This window comes from Lepidochelys kempii, chromosome 7 (assembly GCF_965140285.1).
Source record: "Lepidochelys kempii isolate rLepKem1 chromosome 7, rLepKem1.hap1, whole genome shotgun sequence".
Lineage (NCBI taxonomy): Eukaryota > Metazoa > Chordata > Testudines > Cheloniidae > Lepidochelys > Lepidochelys kempii.
Window position 1 is genome coordinate 9,181,359 of NC_136386.1, and position 21,862 is coordinate 9,203,220.

Consider the following 21,862-nt stretch of genomic DNA (forward strand, 5'->3'; position numbering starts at 1 on the left):
ATTCACTTGACCTGTGTCTCAGCTTACCACTCTGTAAATACTTCATGTACCTATCGCCCAAAGGTGTTTAAGGGTTAATTAATTAATAAAGTACTTTGAAGTTGAAAATTCTAAGTATTGCAGTAGTATAACTGGCTTTTATTATACAGCCATCGGTGTGTGTCGAGGGCGTGTGCTTTCAGCAGTACGAAATTCAGTGAGAAGTCCCAGTGTTATAGTAACATTACAGTGAAAAGAAAAGGAGGACTTGTGGCACCTTAGAGACTAACCAATTTATCTGAGCATAAGCTTTCGTGAGCTACAGCTCACTTCATCGGATGCATCCTCATCTTTTTGCAACTACAGACTAACACGGCTGCTACTCTGAAACCTATTACAGAGGAAGTTCATACCACACAGTATTTGGCTGCACTAGAGTCATTGCCGCATATACTGTAAAAGTGTATTAGTAATAGTACGCACTCCATATCAGGGATCGGAGATACAGCACCAAAGTCATTTTGCTGCTTTTTGCGCCTCACTCTTAACACTCGTACGTTGTAATAGCAATATGCATTTTTATTATGCGCCTGTATGACCAAACAGGTAGCAAATATTTTGTTGAGAACAGTAGTTCCTAGTCGTTCATACTCTATATGCATTTGACTCTTTCTTTAGTATGCACTAATAGATATGTTGAGAAGTTTATGCTTGCATATGACTTTGCTGTACTTGCTTTATGCTGCATCTATTGACATGAGAAATGCCAAAAATCAATGATTGTTTTGAAGGCTACAGTCTGCTGTACCAGGGATCTGTGGGTTCATGGTATGTAGTTACAGCACATTATATTTTCAAATAACAACTACGAAATAATAACCTGTTAGTTAATAACTCGTATGACTAAACAATGTACTCTCCTAGGGTCAGAAGAACTTAGCTACGTAAAGGTTTTTCTCTTCAAAACCATCACTTCTCTAAATTTTCTGTATGCATATTTAAAACACACACACAGTTTTCCAGTGGCTTTTCATCTGAAACGGTTTAAATAAAGCTAATTATGCTGCCATACTGTCCTTTTAGAAAGACTAGCGACTGTCTACATAATCACAGAATAAGGTGTGGGCAAATAATAGTTATATAGACGAACTTCAAAAATAAATAAGCAAATAAAATCTAATTACCTTCAATTACTGATGAGTAAATCAAAGTGTTTCTTCATTTTTTTTTTAAAGCAGTAGACAGAGGCCATAAGGGATGGCCAGGAAAAGAAAGGCCACTGAGTACTGGAGAAAAATCAAAGGGAGTGAAACAGACTTGTACGAACGGTTTACAAATAAGTTTTTCCAGATCGGGGCCAAATCCAGAGGTCTATAATCTAATAAACTCCCACTTCATAAATCCTTTCTCCACTAAACCTGACCTAACTCTGAATCCTACCTAATTTTCACCTCTCCTAAAATATACATACAGCAAAATGGAAAGAGTAGCAAACGAATCTGGGAACTTCATACTGGCTTTTGAAGGCAGGAAGACCAATTAGAAATAATTAAAATGTTTTCGCAAACATTTTGCAATCTGTATTTAAATTGCCTTGCTCCAGGTACATGCACCTGAGATAATAAGCGTTTATAAAAACTCTTCTCCATCCACTTAGATCATTCAAGACCTGCATTAAGCTCAATGGGAGACATATGTGTGGTTCTAAGTGAAGAATTTGGTCCTGTAATGGTTTGTTAAAGACATGAGAAGATCCTCAGAGATGCAAAGCTACTTAGCAATGCCTAATTGTTCATAGGCACTAAGCAGGACTTCACTTACCAACAGCAACATCCGAAGGATTTCGTTGGGTCTATTTTTAACATAACTGAATTTCTATATTGTTCTAAACCTGGTTAAATTCATCAGTCTATGTTACAAGGCAGAAAAGAAAAACACTTAACTGAAAGTGAGTGGGAGAAATAAGAATATTAAGAACATAAGGCTGGACATAATTGGGTCAGGCCAATGGGTCAGACAGGAGCCCTGTTTCCTGTCTGAAAGTGGCCAGTGCCAGATGCTTCAGAGGGAATGAGCAGAACAGAGCAATTATTCCCCTGTCATCGAGGCCCAGCTTCCAGCAGTTGGAGCTTTAGGGATGCCCGGAGGTGCATCCCTGACCATTTTGGCTAATAGCCATTGATGGACCTATCATCCACGAACGTATCTAGTTCTTTTTTGAACCTGGTGATACTTTCGGTCTTCACAACTTCCCTGGTCACCAGTTCCACAGGTTGACTGTGCGTTGTGTGAAGAAATACTTCCTTATGTTAGTTTTTAACCTGCTGCCTATTAATTTCATTGGGTGACTCCAGGTTCTTGTATTAAATGAGGATACCCCTTCACATAATACCAGGCACTCATGTTCACTCATCTTAGTATTTTGACTTCTTGCATTTATATACAAGCACTTATAAAATTTGTCAGTATTCTGTTGTCTTCATGTGATGCAACTGAATGGGACTCTTTTTTGTTTCACTGTTTCTCTTCAGTGCCTACCTGTGCTTTAGCAACTTCTATCCTCTCCTCTTTACAAGGATACAGAATATCCCCTTTAATAAACCCTCCCCTAAGGAATGTTTCTGTGCACGCCGTGTGCTCCTCTGCATCTGTCAGCTGTCCCCCAGCCATTAGTTTAATAACTCCTCTGGTTCCGTTTCGATATAGATGGAGCCCATCCTTCCTGTATAGGCTCCTCCTTTCCCAAAAGGCTCCCAGTTCCTAATAAACCTAAACCCTTCCTCCCTACACATCTTGTCCATGCATTGAGACCCTGCAGTTCTGCCTGTCTAACTAGCCCTGTACATGGAACTGGAAGCATTTCAGAGAATGCTAACATGGAGGTCCTGGACTTTAATCTCTTACCTAGCAGCCTAAATTTGGCCTCCAGGACCTCTCTCCTACCGTTCCCTATGTCACTGGTACCTACATGTACCACGACCACCGGCTCCTCCTCAGCATTGCATAGGTGTCTATCTAGACCAGGGGTCGGCAACCTTTCAGAAGTGGTGTGCCGTGTCTTCATTTATTCACTCTAATTTAACATTTCACGTGCCAGTAATACATTTTAATGTTTTTAGAAGGTCTCTTTCTAGAAGTCTATAATACATAACTAAACTTTTGTTGTATGTAAAGTTAATAAGGTTTTTAAAATGTTTAAGAAGCTTCATTTAAAATGAAACTAAAATGCAGATCTTATCAGTTTAGTGTGATCCTTGCCCTTGCTTTTCCTTGCTGAGTTTTCCAATGTCTGGCATGTATTTGGATACTTTAAGCTGCACACCAGCCCCCAGCTTGTTTTTGGCAACATTTGATAGTCACTTAAATGCAAGGCAGACGGTGATGAAGCAACTAAAATACAGTTGTTAACCAGCTCCGAGAGGGACAGAGGACAGATTTCATGTGTGAAAATACCTGTTCACACAGGTATGTGGCTCCAAATGCTGAAAACATTGCAAACGCAATTTTCTTCCAACAGTTAAATTTCACTGGCAGGGACGTCCAGCAGGTTAGAATAGAGGCCCCACGATCTCTCTCGGTAGCTTCAAGTGCACTCTGCAGATCTCCAAACTTTGATGCCCACAATTCTGAGCTTTTTAACTGAATGAGCTGCATTTTGAAATCTTCAACATGCATCCACTGAAATACAAACAAATCCAAGTCGCTTTCGTTGAACTTTTCAGGTTTAATTAGAAAAGAAAGCTTTGGGCCAAAATCACTGGAAATCTTGAAATCTGTCAGAAAATTCTGATTCCGGTTCTCGCATGTACATTCTAATCTCAATGTCAAACGCAGTGTGCTATTCCACGTGGTGTGATTGTGATGTAAGCAGCAAATCAGGACTTAAAAATATCCCAGCACAGGGGTGCTGGAACAGTTTTTAAGGTGGGGGTGCTGAGCTGTGCCCCCTCTTGCCCCTGTCTGCACCCGAGTGGGACACAGTTCGGGGGAGGCTGCAGAGCCCCTGGGCCGGTGGCCGGGACCCAGGGCCGGCAGCGGGCTGAGCGCAGCTGGAACCCCATCTGGCAGGGGGCCGGCGGCCAGTACCCCAGGCCAGCAGCGGAGCCCCCGGGACTGGTGGCGAGGAACCAGGCAGTGTGACTGCCATTGAAAATCAGCACGCGTGCCATAGGTTGCCTACCCCTGATCTAGATGTCTCAATAGATCCACAATCTGCGCACCCTGCAGGCAATTCACCATGTGGTTCTCCCACTCATCACAAACCCAACTATCTATATTTCTAATCATCAAACATATTCCAGGTATATACAAAAAATATCAAGGAATCATCAGGACATATTATGAAACAATAATCCTATACAGTAATATACCATTCATTAGATTATCCTTTGTATGAATCCCCATATCAGGCAGATGCTGGGCTCTCCAGGTTGTTCACACAAAACGAACGTATTATTTCTATAGCAGTAGCACCGATAAGCTCCAATAATTCAGCAGGACCCAAAAGTGTTGTATAGACACAGAACAAAAAGACAGTCTCTGCCTCAAAGAGCTTACAATCTAAACCTGATTCTCCTACTTCAGGGAAATTTATGGGAACAAATGAGAAATAGTCCCAAAGTTTGTGAAAATTCATATTCAGATCTGGAGCTGAACTCTGGGGCTTTGTTTATAGGACCGATCTTTTCTGAGCTGGCTAAATGCTCAGGGGGAAATGTGCCATAAGAACGGGGGAGGAGTTAAATACAGTAGAACTTCAGAGTTAGGAACACCAGAGTATGAACTGACCAGTCAACCACACACCTCATTTGGAACCGGAAGTACACATTCAGGCAGCAGCAGAGACCAAAACTACGCCCCCAGCAAATACAGCAAAAAAATAAAAGCAAATTTAGTGTTAATAAACTAAAAAAATAAAGGGAAAGCAACATAAGCATTTTTCTTCTACACAATAACGTTTCAAAACTGTATTAAGTCAATGTTCAGTTGTAAACTTTTGAAAGAACCACCATCATGTTTTGTTCAGAGTTACAAACATTTTGGCGTTATGAACAGCTCCCATTCCTGAGGCGTTCGTAACTCTGAGGTTCTACTATACAGGTAATGCAATAAGCCATAAAGTCATAAAAGTTAGAGTTAGTTCAAGAGAAATGTGCTGAATCTAAATCAGCGATGTAGCCTCAACAAGTGGGAAACAGAGAGGGAGGGAAGGAGAAAGAATCAGCCTTGGTGTACCCTGGTGGAAAACATAACTGCAGTTGATTTATGCCTGCTTATGACTAGGCAGAGTCTGGCTCATTGTGCATGCACTTGGGTGGGTTACAATCATTTGTCCACTGAAGCCTCTAAAGGAAGCCTTTCATATACTGAAGATGCTGGGGAGAGGCTCTGTGAGAGAGGTGGTCATTTCTGATCCGGAAAAAACTCTTGATTATAGACCACACTGTTGTACCAATTTAAAGGAAGTGACGCATTTGCAAGGGAAGCGGTCGTTTTTGGCAATATTTGATAGTCACTTAAATGCAAGGCAGACTGTGATGAAGCAACTAAAATTAGAGATGTTGTAGAACATGTGTACGTCAGCCAATGATTCATGCAAACAGACTGTGCTATACTGCTTTGGGGAAAATGAAATTGTTGTATAAAATTGTTAATTTTATTTTTTTCTCTGTAAGGAACTTCATCCGAAGAATGGATCCATTTGCATGGTAACACAAATCGATTAAAATTGTCCTCAGCAAGCATTACATTTTCTAGGCAGAAATATTTGCGTGAAAGAAACCTTTAAAATCATATAACTGATTTATTACTTTGAAAAGTTAGAAGAAACTCTCCACTAGATCTGCTATTATTTCTGAAACAGATCCAGACTTCAAGAAGCGCCAGGGGTACTTGGATTAAAACTAAGATATCATGATGGTGAATCGCACCCTAGACTTGTGCTTTTATTGGACTACTTTTGTGTTTATTATTAATGGTTTATTTCTATCATGGTCGCACTTTGGAGCCCCAGACCTGAACCAAGACGTCAGTGTGCTAGGCACTGTACAAACTCAAAACGAAGAGACATTCCCTGTGGGACAGGGTATGCCTGTCACATTCTTGCTCCTTTCCACAAACAGAGGCTGCTCTGAGACCTTCTTCCTTGTCTCAGTACCTTCACCAGTGCATATTGGGACTTCCACCTTGGCACTGTTTTCCAGCTTTCTGATCTCTTCTCCAAAGTGGGGTGGGACTTGAGGGACATCTACTCAGAGAACTCACTTTGGCAGCCTCTCCTAGCCTTTCACTCACCTTTTCTCTCTCTCTCTTTACCCTACCCCATTCCTTTTTCAAGCATTTCCTTCCTGTTTTTCCTTTCCTCTTTTTAAACCCCTTGCCTGTTTATTGGCTAATTAGCTGATTAACTTCCTTACCCCAGTCTGGCCTGGTAATCAGGCACACCCCTTGCCAATTACACCCTCTCACAGGAACCTGCTGAGTGCAAATAGTGACCAGGGTACATCTCTCAGCACTCTGTCACACCCTACCCCATACGACTTACAATCCAAGTATAACATGAGAGACAACAGGTGGATACACACATGTGGGGGAATATAAGGAAGAAACAAGACACATTAATTGCAGAAAAATCCTGAAATAATAGCGAGTGGTCAATCAGGCCCAAAGTGCTGAAGAAAAGCAAATTTACTTGAACATTTTCTATACAAGGCTGATGGCAATGTTCCAGGCATGCTGGACTTTGTGAGGAGAACCCATTTTGGGGGAGAAATATTTACCAGAAGTTTGTAGGAGGCAATTTACTTAATGCACCTATCAGTCTTTTCTGCCTATGGCTTTTCTCCAGATTATATAAATGGGGAGTGAAAATCTGAAGACTCAAAAGATAAAACTTCTAGCTTTGAGAGCTCTGTGATTAGTTCGGCCAAGCACAGCTATTGAATAAGAAGGTGCACAGTATAATTCTGGGGCTGAGCTGAGGCCATTTATTGGACTTGGCCAGAACAAGGCATTTGGCCAGAACCATATTATCCTCACAGTTATGGAGGCTGGAATCCTTAGGCTCTTTGGTTTTTAATACACTGTAAGTGATCATTTGCGCAGGTCATTGGTGCATGGAATGTGTCGATTACATCCTTTTTGTTTTAAGCATCTGCTGGTACATGAAGTGTTTTCTCCTTTCAAAAGAAAATCAGAAAACATATTCCAAGTAGTTTGTGTGTGCACATGAGAACTAATATCCTGCTCCAACCTTATTCACCAGATGGGATCCTATAATTGGACATTGGGTTTTGTAACTAATATTGTGCTGGTAACTCAGGGAGAGTGAGTTTCTGTATATTAAATCCTTAGTCAGAAGGAGAGATTTACAGAACTTTTTCTACCGATGAAGTATTTTTTCTAATGTCTCAAAAAATCAAACCATGTTCTCCCTTGTTTTACCTTCCTGGTAAAATCCACAGAAATTTTGCAACAACCAAGCAAACCAACATAAAAAGTGTGTCTTTAGAGGGCTGACGCTCTAACAACAGTCTGCACCTGGAAGTCACTACTTTTCATAGAATACTCTTATTACAAGCGCTGTGTTTACTTTCAGTCAGTATCTGGATTCTAAATCAAAGGCTTCCCCTAGGTGAGAAACACACAAAGCAAATGGGATCTTTGCATAATTAGAATATCCTGCTGAGAATTCAGTGCCAATACTATTGTATTCTGAACAGCTGAACAATGCAGAACAGAAAATTTATATTAAGAAATAGTTTTATAAGAGAAAACGTGCAGCATCAAGATTTAGATAACTTTTTCTTCATTTTGTAAATACCTATGATAAGCATTATCCATTTTCAAAGCTATTATGCTTTAACAACACTCCTGAAGCCTACTGTGTAGTGAAGGAAATTGACATTGAAATATCTGTAGCTTTAATACAACTCCATAATAAGATCTATTTTTTCTATTTAGGCATTAGGACTACATTAAGTACTGTAACTTGAATACAGGAATAGGACAGAGCAGGAGAAAACTTAGCTGAACTTACTTACTTTTTGACTAATGTTGCTATTATCTTTTCAAATTTCCTTCTCTCATTAGATCACCATACAGGGGTTTATTACAGCATATAATGCAATCTATTTTCATTTGCAGACACAAAGGCAGCCCAAACTACTTTACATATTAATAAGCTGGATGCTGTTGTAGGCAAATGAAGATTCATCCTGTATACTAAATGGACACACAGGGCTTTGGACATTAAAACCTGTTTTATTTAGAAAAGGAACGCTGGCCAGGATACCAGTGTTATTTCCTAATCTATTCAAAAAGGACTGTGGAATGGGATCTTTAAATAACATCTGAACAATCAACAAAGATGAGCAGAAGGCACCTTACTTTACCATATGAACTGAAGAGAGGCTGGCACCATAATAGGACAACAGCATTAATCCTGGGCATGAGTTTAAACTTGGATGTGGGTTCTGAAGCCATGCATCGTATGTCCTAATGATCTTATGTCCCAGTGCACTTATCACCTGAGCCATACGGACACTATAGCGTGTAGCCAATATGGAGTCCATTTCCTTTCATTCATGAAAATTGCCTTGGTCTTCGGAGATGACAGCAAGAATGATACTCTTAAAAAAAAAAAAAAAAACCAACTAACCAACCAAAAAAAACCCAAAAAACCACCAACCCCAAACCCCACTTGTCCATTTTCAGCTTATTGCAGCACTGGAACAGAGTGATTCCCTCAGCTCCCCCTGCAGCCAGTGACAAAAACTGTCACTAACTTCAGCGGGGCAGGACGGGCTATTAAGAGAAGCGACCATTTTAGCTTCCAACTACTTCCAAGCATAATCAATATATCGGTAGTAACTGACGTGTGTCGGGGAGGGGGCGGGGGGTGAAGAAACAGCCCCGGATAGTTGGTGGGGCTGGAAAGCCTTCCTCAGATGAGGAGTTTCTTCATGAACAGTCCCATTAACTTTAACAGGACTGCTCACATGAAGACTGTGCCCTTGATGACACACTGTGGTGCTGGCCATGCCAACACTCGTGCAAATGAGTAGCCCCCTTTATGGGACTGCTCACGTGGGTAACATTACAGGCGTAAGCGTTGGCCAGACTGCAGATTACATATGTAGAGATTATTTCATCCATCTTTGTTTCAGAAGGTGCTTTCAGTAAGGGGCTCTTAACTCTGGATTTCTCTCGCCTTGCTGATCCAGTCTACTGACCTTCAGTATGCTGTAGGGCTCATGTATTTACACATGGCCTTTTCTGCCTAGAGCTATTTGGGTGGCCTGAGATTCCTATGTTTTAAGGAGGAGGGTTTTTCGTTGTCCTTTCGTTGGCATTGTGTCAAATCTGAGCGGGTCTAGTTCAGTGGTTCTCAAACTGTGGTTTGGGACCCCAAAGTGAGTTGCGACCCCATTAAAATGCGACCCCATTAAAATTCAGCCCAGGCCTGGCTTAGACTTGCCAGGGCCCAGGGCTGAACCTGAAGCCTGAGCTCCACCAACAAGGGCCGAAGCTGAAGCCCAAGGGCTTCAGCCATGGGTGTCAGGGACTCAGGTTACAGGCCCCCTACCTGGGATTGAAGCACTTGGGCTCTGGCTTTGGTCCTCCGGCCCGAGGTGGTGGGGCTCAGGCTTTGCCAACCTCCCCACACACCCCAGGGCAGCAGGACGCAGGTAGGCTCAGGCTTTGGTCCCCCCTTCTGGGATCATGTAGTAATTTTTGTTGTCAGAAGCGGGTCACAGTGCAATGAAGTTTGAGAACCCCTGGTCTAGTTAATGTGCTTTTTAATTGAATATAGACTTGGAGAGTTTCTGATGAGTGCATGTTATCAATGGAAAACAATATTAAATGAAAAAAAGCAGCCCTCTCTAGCAGCAGCCTTTACAGAATGTGGAGTGCCGGAGTAGGCAGAATGTTCCTACATTTCAATTATAATCATAATCAATTACTGTGTTGGAACTTAGCTAGCATGCTGGGGATAACAATGTAGACTCCTGGGAAAAGTGCCATACCTGAAACCTCAGAAGCTTTCCAGCCCCAGCTAGTATCTATGGATGTTTGTACACCAAGCAATCATAGGCCTTGTCTACACTACAGGGGAAATTCGATCTAAGCTACGCAATTTGAGTTACGTGAATAGCATAACTCAAACTGACGTACCTTAGATCTACTTACCGCGGGGTCCACACTATGCAATGTCGACGGGAGTTTCTCCCGTCGACTCCCCTTGCTCTTCTCGATTCAGTGGAGTACAGGAGTCAATGGGAGAGCGATCTGCAGTCGATATAGCGGGTCTTCACTACACCGACTAAATCGACTGCCAATGCATCGATTGCCGCTAGTGGATCCCCTGGTAAGTGTAGACAAGCCCACATACATTTAAAAACAGGAAAACCAGCTTGCTGTTGGTTACCTTTTAACACAGCATCTCTCTCTTACTCTGCTAATCAAACACACATTCACTTTTTAAGGTATCTATCTTGGTGGGTAGATCACAACTGGGATTCCCTTAACTCCTTCCCAATTGGTTAAGGATATGTAGCAGAGGACTTTGATCCAAGAGACAAACAGCAGGTAATTCTTGTGCAGGGCCTGCCCTCTGGGCTGTTGCCAGCCTGGCTCCATCCAAAAGGGCAAAGCAAGACATTTCCTGAAAATCCAATGCTATCGGCACTTCAGTGCAGAAAGGCAGAGTCTACATGCTTCATGGCTCATCCCTCTCCCCCACTGCCTGCAAAGAAGATCATATTTGCTGGTTGTGGTGTGGAGTAGCCACAGATTTAGACAGACATTTAGAGAAGCCACACAGCCTCCTCTCCCTCTGGATAGATCTTCTCATATATTCAAGGATCTGAAAACTTAATAAAAATGAATTGACACTGACTATTTCTAGCCAAAAGCAAATGGCAGAGGCTGACTTGGAGTGTGAATGTAATTCAACCTGAGCAAATGCCCTGCACCTCTTCTGTGCAAAGAGGAACAGTTCTGCAATATATCTTAACCCCCAAATCTAGTCAGTATCCATTCACCCCTATTTCCGTATGTATCCCTTTCTCTCTTGAAACTGAGCTCCTGAATTACGACTCTCTGCTAACCTGAGCAGTTTGTTTCAGATTCCAAACACGGAACCACCCTTTGTGTAAAGAACCTGTTGGCACATTAATTTCTTCCTCAATGTTGGTCCATGAGCTCTTGTGTTAAACTGAGTCACTGTTTCAAACAGCCTATTGGCATCAGACTTTCCGCTGACCGTGATGCTCCTCCTCCCTCTTTGTTCTGTACTCTAAACTGGGTAGTTAAAATTACTGCAAGGCACCCAAGTGGCACTGCTGTGAATGGTCTGCAAACATTTCCATTATAAAGCCTGGCACTGATTTGTACACAAAACTCCCATTGACTTTAGAGGGAGTGACACAGACGTAATAATGGCAGGATGTGACAGTCGGCATTTGGGCTCTGGCAACCTTAAGTAACATGGAGTTTCCCAATCTGCCCAGATGGTACCTAGAACGGTAATCCTGTAGGTACAACAGGAATGAAACCGAGTACTGATTCAGCTGCATGCACGCTTTCTTGCCCTGGGTGCTGGACACGGCTGGCCCCATCTACCCCGGTGTGGCAAGTGTTTGCAGCAATGCCAAGGCATGCCCAGAGGATGAGACTCCTAACCTCCTCTTACCAACCCATTTACTAATGTACTGTCTGTACTCAGTCAATGCTTGGAAATACATCAGGCACGGCCATCCTTGTGAATCTGTGTTGATTTGATATTTTACCAGTCGTGGCTATTTTATAACCTTACACCCAAATCAAACCTACTCTGTCATTGTGGTATGTGAACAGCAGAAAGTCCTGGGATTAAATAAAAGCCTTTCACCGGACAGAACAAGAGAGAAATTTAAGAGATCGATCTTGGTGACAAGTTAGCTCAAGAAAAAGAACCCATCAGTAGCTGACTGTCAAAAAGGAGAGAAGGACAGTGACAAAGTGTGTCTCTTTAAATTGCTACTAGTGGATCTCACATTTTCCTATAGCCATGTTTCTAGAAGCTCGTTCAGAACATGTGCCAGCCAATTCTGTTCCCCATGCTCACTCCTCCTGTGTAGCTTTCCATCCCCTGGACAAGAGCACAATGGTCTAAACTGATCTGAAGTGACTGCTGGCAGCATGCACGCTCCCGTGAGCTACTGCCCAAATCCTGGGGGTAAGAAGCACATCAGAAAACTAGTTCTGCACGGGGACAGAGGAAACATGGCTACAAGAGAGAAACCAGGTGTATTCCCCCCCACAGGACAACTCGCACAGGTGTCGAAACCTCCCCCAACCATTCTAGGAAACCAGTTCTCCAAAGACCTCCAGGGCTCATTCCAAGCTCTGAATGGGACTTAATCAGTTGTTGAGCTGGAATAGTTTCCGTGCACATCACGTGCTTGGGTGGTATGACAGCTTGCCAGCAGAGGGGCCTGTTAGGGTTCGCTAATAGATGACTTGTAGGGAGCCAGCGAGGGAATACGGGGCCCTGTGCTTTGCTTCAGTAACTGTGATTATTGGCAGGAATTACTCAAATACACAGACGGGGATGAGGAGGAAAGAGCAGCATTGGATATTCAAGCACATGTTCTCAACCCACCGCCTATGGTTACACACCTCCTGGGTATCAGCAGATTGATTGGCCTGCAGCTGCACCAAGGATTCAACCAGTATCTCACCCATGTGAGATACTGGACTAATCTTATGGCCTGATCCACTTATCATCTCTCTCTCTCTCACACACACCCCCACACCCACCCCACCCACTGAAGTAAATGGAGATTCTGCTTAAGGAAAGACTAAAGCCAGGACCAATAACTCTGAACTCATGTAAAGCAGAGACCCCCAGCTACACCAGATTGCTTCATACTGCGGGATGACCTAGTGAGGTTCTTAAAAGTCCAGTAGCGAATGCACTGAGACTATCAAACTCATTAGAAGCACGTTTGAACTAAACTTTTGTATTGCACATTAAGAGTTTGCACTGTCTATCTGCTGGAGAGGAAGCATGTCTCTTCCTCTCCAGTTTTCCAGAATTCATGGACTCTAAAGCTTTCATTTTCCTTAGGATTCTAACTAGCCATGGCTTAAAAAAGAAAAAAAAGAAGATGTATTTTGACATGGCAAAATACCCTTACTTTTCTAGGCTTGACTTTGTCTTGTAAGTCGTACTGTCCTATTCCTTTATAACTGATGCCAAGCCACCACGGGATTCCTTGTTTATCCTGTAAAATGGAAGAACACAAGAACCAAGATCTAATAAGGAGTTAAAAACTTCAAAGGTTACATCGTATTTACCGATTTCATTCTGTGACCAGAATCAGCAGGTTAGGAACACAGGGGGACTTTGCAAACAAACCTGCACTCAAGCCGTGAGACTGTGATGAAAGGGCTCTGCCATTGCCATCTCAGACGGAGCGAAGGACGAAGGGAAGCTGGTCTGTTGGCTGCGCAAGTGGGCAAAAAGCAGCAGATGCTGCAACACGTGGGTGGAGATCACGGCAGGTGGGACCGCGGGGAGGGAAGGACGGCAGCAGAGGGAGTGGCCAAAGGCCGTGTACGCAGTACAGATGCATTGCACAATACACAAATAAATGCAGAGAGGGAACAGAAGACTATGTCCAGTACTCCTCACTCAATACACCATAGTAAGTGACTGTGATCCCTGCTGGATAGACACCCTTATATGCGATAAAGAATTTTTTTTTTTTTTTGGCTCATGCTTTGCCCATTTATCCAGAATTTGTTTCCAATGTATTGACTCGTTATTAAACTATTCCCTTCCCCACCTCAAAAATCTTTTCAGTTCTATTGAAATTTTGTCAGCATCATTTCGTTCAATTTTAACAAAATGCTTCAAATGGGGCTGAGAAGGAAGAGACTGCTGAGCATGGTAATGGCAGCAGAATTTCACTAATTACAGAGGGTGCGTTTACATTGCAGCTAGGGGTATGTTCTGCAGCTCATGTAGAGGTACCTGTGCTAACTTTAGGCTAAAATAGCTCTGAGGGCGAGGCGGCGTGGGCTGCACAGGCCTGCCTGACCTCCTTGGTATGTATTCGATTGTACAGCCAATGCTTAAGCCCATGCCACCGTGTTCTCACTGCGCCTCTGGAGAAATGTAACTGCTTAAAAGCTGGAAGTGATATCCAGTTTAATTAGGATGGTAGGATTACGGGAGGGGGGTGTTAAAACAACAATTCCCTTCTGCTTTCTCTGTAAATGATTTGCAGTCCACCAATAACAAAACAGTTCTGATTCATACTTTTTCAGTGTTCTTAGAGAAGTCCAGTTTTTAATATTGACAGGCAGATGCTGTACAGTGAAACTGTTCCCTCAAGAATGGAATCATGTTATCTATAAACAATCACTAACCTTTACTCCATAGTAATGGACTCCATATGTAGGCAGAGCTTCTACCACTTTCATGTACCTGTAGACAGATTTACAGTGTATTTGATGAGTTGCTCTGGAGAGAATAATGCCTCTTAACATATCCTCTTTTACATATGCATTCAGATAAAATCATTTATCTTTTGCATATTAAGAGACGGGCTCAGCACCCTCCATTGGGAACAGAGGTGAAATTCTGGCCCAGTTAAAGTCGATGGCAAAACTTCTGTGCACATGCAACAAATTTTTGGAAAATAAAGTAACTGTTCCCTGTAATTCCTCTTATCAAGAGTTGAGGAAGCTGAGACTAAAACTACATGTTGAAAGGTCTTTTCTGAAATGTCAGAATCATAGAACCATAGGGTTTAGAAGGGACCGCAAGTCTAATCCCCTGCCAAGATGCAGGATTTGTTGTGTCTAAACCATCCAAGACAGAATGTTGCAGGAAAAGAGCTGCCTAGGCTTATTTAATTCTGGTGACTTGGGAAAATGGGAAGGAGAGTTATGGTAACATCAAAAAATAAGTGGTTTTAAGTAGTAATATTAATACATTTATGCCATTAAGGGTCTACGTGATTCAATACGTTGGTGATTCAATGGATTAGTGAACCTCTGAAAAGATCATTTATTCTACATTCCTACTTGAAAGAGTCCTAGGACTTAACAGCAGGACTTTTACTGGTTAGGAGAGAGGTGCAGTGTGGGGAAACTTGCACGCTGTCTGCTTTATATAACTATTTAGCTCTTCTCAAACATCTGGACATATTACACCTTATACTATATTTGCCTCCACTCAGTGGTTCTAGGTCTGATATAAAGCTCAGCAATGGGAATCTGTCCATTGACTTCAATTGGCTTTGGAATAGCCCCTAAGTCCCTCACCTTTTGAAAACCAAATTCAAACCACCTTAAAACAATAAATATATTTGTTATCCTTACACAACTTAAGGCAACATCCTCCTTCAGATTTTGGGGTAAAAATTAACTGTTAGCAAACAAAGCTTGGAGGCAATCCCTCTGGTACTGGTATTAAAATGAGGCCATAATCATTTTTTGCATATTGAAGATATTTAAAGGAGGTAAAACCTTAACTGGGGACTTGTGAAATGCAAAATTTAAGACATGGGTTAATGTAAATTTGCTGTCTGTATTAAATAGTATCAATCAAAAATGTCGTTGCTACAGATATGAATGGTAAAAGTCCACAGTGAATGATCATCAGCACAACATCATTCCCACATATCAACAGAAAGTATTTCAAAAATACCCCCCAATGAAATAAACGATACACTCACTGAACAATAGCTTGTCCTCTGGTCAGACCTTTAATTTTTATATAATGTTCAATTACTCTGTCCTCACTGCAAAACAAGCACAAAATCAATTTAGCGGCTCAGTGATTTTTTTTTTTACATGCAGTAACTTTTGATGATATTCAAACCCAGGCTCAGCATGTACCAAAGGCGCTTCATTGAACATTTCCCAATAGTTTCAGTTTTGTAATGACTCCAGTTCCATCCTTCATTATGCAGAATGGAACCTTCTGTCTAATCCTTACTACATCATCCAATGTTCCAGAGTCTAATTAGCTACTCATTTCAGATCAACCAGCTTTGTTACAGATGCTGCTGTAGAATAATGGTACTAATTAGATAAATTCATATCTAGGACCTAAAAAACCCAGAACTTCAGACAGTGGCTAGTGCTGCTTATGTAAGACAGAGAACAGTTATAATGGATGTGTTAATTCCTACATATTCGTACAGGTTATTTTTATTCTCAGCCATATAACAAATGAACCTACAGACGACCTATACCATCGTCACTCCATCATGTGTGTCTACATTTTGTTCGGCTGGAATTAGAAACAAAATACGCATTCGGCCCTCTATCACTCTTGAAGACAAATGAAAACCAGGCCAAGTGATTTAGTTGCATAGCACTTAATAGGGAAAATAATGAATCCTTCTAAAAAGTATTAGTGGTAAAATGAGAAAAGTGTAATTAGAGCCTAGAAATGAAATAAAGCAGGATACTGTACCTGCATAAAGGGGATCTATTACAACATAAAAGTATCTTATTGTTTAATACTGTTTCTTCACAACACAAATGCTGAGCTGTATTTCTTACCTAAGGACACATGCTAAAGATGGACTCAAGGCACAAAACTGTAACTGGCTCTGCATTTCAGACACCCCCTGGCCTGGAGAATTGTTTTGATTAAGCCTGCTCTAAACAATGGGTGCCATTTGCAAAATTCAGAGCTGGACTGCAGTTTGGATTTCAAGTCTCTCTCAAATGTGGTGATGTTCAGATCCAGAGATTTTGTTTGACCCTACAAACGTAAGGGCTAACGAACACATTTATATCCAGATCTGGGTTTGGATTCAGAACCTCTAAAGTTTAGAAGTGTTTAGATACAGGGCTTGGGATCAAACCCATTTATAACACATGCTACACACTTTACAAACAGTGTACAAAACTGACCTGGTAACGGCTACTAATTGCTACTAACATTCACATTTCTATACTAGCAAGGAGCTTACCAGTAAGTGAGTGAGGGGTGTTCCTGCAAGGTCTTGGTAGGGAAGGCAGGCAGTGCCTTTAAATCTTTTCTTGTGTTATCGTCACTAAAAATAAAAATGGTACAAAAGTTACTGCTGCTAAATCACAGATGCAATCATTAGTTTCCAGAAAAAGGAAAGGCCACTGGGTATCAGCTACCCAAAAACATGTTCATTTGCACAATATTCCAGCTTCTTTAGCAATGTAATTCTAGAGGCCTTCTGACATGACAATTCTGTAAAATGCTGTCCTATACACCAGGGTTATCATTCATTGTGAGCACAATATCATGGCCAATGGGGAAATCAGGCTGCTGAAGAAAAGAAGAGATGGTATTTATCCATCTTTTAACAAATACCGTTGATTCCAGGCAGAATACAGGAAGTTGGAAACCTGCCCCGAGCATTTGTAGAAAGGAAACCTCTTGCCTGAATGACCATGTTGTTTTCAAGGTTTTCAGCAGAATTTTTGTTCAGCCTTTAGCTAGAAATCGACTCCTGTTAGGCAACCCATCTATTCCAGGCATGAAAAATACGAGGGCTGGTCAAAAAATTTCTAATCGAATAGTTTCCGGTTGAAAAAAACAAGTTTAGTCAAAATCAAAATTTTCTGAAGAGGGAAAAATACACTAATTTTGGTAAAATTTCCACAGAGAAAACCTAAATGAAATGTTTCATTTTGGATGGACTTAAAACTACAATTCCCATGGAACACTGCAGAGGCTTGGGTGGACGCAGAGATTAACATCAACCTGACCTGAAATAAACTGTTTTCATTTCAGGTTGGCAAACTGAAATTAAACATTTCAATTAGGGAACGTGGAAATGTTTGTTTTGATTGAAAATGTTGAAACAAACAAAATGGTTCGACCTCTATAACTGAAATTTTTCTGTATTTTTCCTTCTGTGAAAAGTTTGGATATTTTGATTGTTTGGCCCAATTTGGGACAAAACCCAGAAACAAAAGATCAGAAATTCCATTTTTGACCAGTTCTACAAAAATAGTTAATAGTCTAGTAAAAGTAAATACAATACACATTGGTTTTTGAACAAACTGGCACCCACTGAAGCTGGCAATAATAGACAGCACTGAAGTGGTTAAAATTTTCTGTTTACATGCTCCATTAACCAATCAGCTGAAACTTGCACACCTCATTTCTGCAGGATTTCTGCATGCTTTAGCAGTGGTAGGAACAGGCATAAACATGACTTTTCCATGTAAAGAATGCACTGCTCTGATTCATTAACACTGGCCTAGATTTCTGAATTGAACAAGCTGGGTGACTTCCCGGAGGAGTTGTTCAGGTGTCTGTTTTAGAGCCATGTTGCCGATCAGACTCTCCAGTTCAAGATTTTGTCTCAGTCACATTCCAGTTCTTCCCTCAGAATTTCTTGGTGTGCGTCTCACTGTGCATTGCTAGAGAGGAGCGCAGCATAAAACCTGCAGCATCGGCCCCGATCTTGTAATGCTGCATCTAGAGAAAGCAATGCAGGCCCAAGGCAGCACTAAAAAGTTGGCTTCTTGGAAGTGTGCTCAGTGCTTTTGGCAGGTGTTGTGCTGAAGGCACTGTAAATTAAAACCCTGTGTTTATTCAGAGCATGGGCTAGCCGCAGCGCAAGCTTCTTCTACATCACCCTGACAATGTGTCAACCCTGACAGAGGAACCTTCTCTAGGGACGAGGTGATGAGCCTCATTTTATTCTTCACCACCTCGGCTGAAGTTGCCACTACGGGTGGCCTATCGTACTAACTGGCTTTCAGTTTTATTTCTGAGCTTCCCACAGCCAGTGCTCTTGTGCCAGGAACATGCACAGCTCTTGGCATTCTGATCAGCCCCTGAATGCCACAAAACATGGATCTGTGAAGAAAATCAGATTTTTTTTTTTTTTTTTTAAAAACTCCCAGTGTTGTCAACTCTCACAATATTGGGTGGGCTTTTTCCTTAAAGTCCCAGATGCTGAGATTGACAGAAATTACATGGGAATCTCAGCTTCCATTTAAACCAACATACAAAAAATACCCAGTAAGTTTCTAGCTCTCAGGGTTGTGGAGAAAAATCTTGAAAACATGACCCGAGTGCACCCTAAAGGCTCAGAAACCAGAAAGCAAATAAAAAGAACTCAATTGGTATTTATTTTTGTTTTAAAATCTCATGGTCTTTAAGTCCATCTCACAATTTTTTGGGACCAGACTCATGAGTTTTGAGCCCTCTGGGTTGGCAATGCTGAACTCCACTGAAATATACTGGATTAGAGGAGTTTTAGAGGAAAATGTGAGCTATTTTCCTCAACGAGGAGGGGTAGATGTTTCCTAAATACAGACCTTTAGGCCACAATCTTCACAGCTGTGGGAGGTCTAGTATTTAGCACCGAAATCCATATTTCGGCCCCTCGTTTGAGAGTTTTGTCACTGTACTTAGGTGCCAGCAGGATCGGGGTCCTAAGTAGGTAGCTTGATTTCCTCACTGAATTCAATGGGTGCTCAGCATCTCTGGACTCCAGGCTACTCATTTAGGTGCCTGTATTAGTCACCTACCTTTGAAAATGTTCGCCTTAATATGTAGGCGCTGAGCTGGGGCAGGCTTTCTGCTTCACTGCAAGGCCTCTCATCTCCGCATATGGTGGGTTAGTAGACTAATCTAGTAACATTTGATCCTCATCGGATATCAAGATACAGGCTCCAATCAAATAAATATGGCCCTTGACGCTGTAACTGTTGAAATATCTGCAACCTGGCTGCAGACTGAGCTCTACATTGCCTGCTGCCATTCTGTCAGGACGGACAGCACTCTCTCTGCCCTATGGGGCTCGTCTGCCCACCGCCAGCCAGTTTGGGAGACCCCCTAGTGGCTATCAATTACAACCTTTATGCAAATCCTCCACACTGAGACATCAGCTCATTTCGCAGGCCACTGAGAACTGTTCTGTGGTAGCAACAAATTGCAATCACTTGCAGGGCCTCGACTGGACTGGAAGTGGCGGTTTAGCGATAAAGGCTCTCGGCAGATCCCCAGCTAGTGTATGTCAACGTAGCTTGATTGAAGTCAACAGAGCTCTGATGAATTGCACAGGCTAGGGATCAGGCCTTCTGGCTGCAGAACATAATCCCCTGATGCACCCATTTCCCCATAAATATAAAGAATAAAACAATTTTTGTTTGAGAGGCCCAGACCTTGGAAGTTATCCCTTCCTACGGTCCCCATCCTTTGACAGGTGCGTATTCTACATAGCATTCTGCAGCACATCTCCTGGAAGTACAAGACTATGGTAGGGGAGTTTGGTGGTTAAACAGAAGGCCCCACATTTCTAACGGCCATGTTGAGTTCCTTTCTCCATAGCCATAAGGTTAAACCTGTGGAATGTATGGAAATATGAACGAAAAACTTGAAGAAAAAGGGTATGTCTGTCTGCTTCCTTCATCATGTACCTTTGCCCTCGAGTAAATTGCACAGCTTGGTATTTAAATGGCATCAAACTGCTGACTACACAGTAGGGATTAGCATTTGGGATGATTCACAGCTTCACGGAGAGTGAGAAACTGGGAGTCGGAGCCTCTCCCCTCCTCCCCAAAAGTTCATTATCACTTCTCCCTCTGGACAAAGCATGTTCTCCCCCTGATGTTTAGAATCACTATCACACGCCTTAATAATAGGCTCAGCTGTTTCTCAGAGGTGAGGAATCCAGATGAAAGTAGCATTTGAATGACAGGTTGGTGTTTGGTTTTTATAGGATCTGGAACCAGAGGTGAAATCATGAAGAGAGGGGACTGGGGAGAAACGCCCACTGCTCCACTGTTGAAATGAGTAGGTCAAACAAAGAGTAGGTCACTTTGAGCTGCAGCTCAGCATGCCTGGCTTTGAGCTGAATTCTAAAAGCGTCTCTCTGAAAAATGACTCTGGCTGGATGAATTTGAGGGTGGGTGGCGGTTACTGTAGGCAGTGGGTTGTTTGCAGTTGGTGATAACACAAGCCAGCCCTCCTAAGAGCAATGCTGGAATTTGGCTGTCAGGACCAGGGGGCCCCCACTTGCATTTAATCTGACCTCCAATACCAAGGGACTTCTTCATGAGTCAGCCCTGGTGGTTCCTGGCACCATTCCAACACTTAAAATGCCCAGGGTCAACAGGGCTGAATTTCTTTGGCAAAAAAGTTCATTTCCTAGGAAGAGAATATGGAACAAGCTTATTTGAAGTATTGTTCCCCCAGGAGAAGAAAGAAAGAAAATGTGTATTTTCTCCTTTCTTTTCCATCCCACCCCGTGTATATTGTCCCCTAGTGTACATTTAACATAACTTGAATTGATCACCATCATCTGGATGGGAATACCCCAATTCTGAGATTTAATGAAAATCTATATTATGCACTTCTCAAGGCACAGTGTTTTAATTTGCATTCTGTGCATCATCTATATTTAGTTTTCTGAAACAATGTGAACTAGCTTAGGGCGAGATACTGCCCCTGATCTGTACGTACAACTCTTATTGGTCTTCGTGAATGTGCTGTGTGTGTGGACTGAGTCCCTACAAAAATCCAAACAAACCCAACAACAAAATCCAAACACATATTGTGCTATGAATAGAAAATCTAATCAAACAAACTACCATGTTTTTCTTATAGTAAGTCTGGCTCAACTTTATCTACCTATTGAAACCCACCTTATACCAGAAAGAGTAGGTTGTGGCTAAAACTTTTAGCTTTGTACATGAATCTCCATTAGAATTTTAAGACGAACTTAAGGCAGACAATAATGGCACACTTCACTGGAAGTATATTACTAAGAATTAAAAACATTTAAAAGATGCATAATATATTTTCACTCTCAGTATGTGTATCTTCACAGCTTGTCATTTCACGATACAACACTCCCTGCTAGCCCAAGAT

At 42.0% G+C, this 21,862-nt stretch overlaps 1 protein-coding gene across 4 annotated transcripts in view; it reads right to left on the reverse strand.

Moving 5' to 3' along the window:
* FRMD4B (FERM domain containing 4B) overlaps positions 1–21,862 on the reverse strand; it is a 145,942-nt gene that overhangs the window by 23,057 nt on the left and 101,023 nt on the right. For all 4 annotated transcript variants that reach the window (XM_078853549.1, XM_078853547.1, XM_073351065.2 and 1 more), the window contains exons 8-11: positions 16,965–17,048; positions 15,714–15,779; positions 14,401–14,458; positions 13,164–13,250 (exon numbers count right to left, since the gene is read on the reverse strand). In XM_078853549.1, coding sequence (XP_078709675.1) covers positions 13,164–13,250; positions 14,401–14,458; positions 15,714–15,779; positions 16,965–17,048 — 295 coding nt within the window. The remainder of the gene's footprint in view (positions 1–13,163; positions 13,251–14,400; positions 14,459–15,713; positions 15,780–16,964; positions 17,049–21,862) is intronic.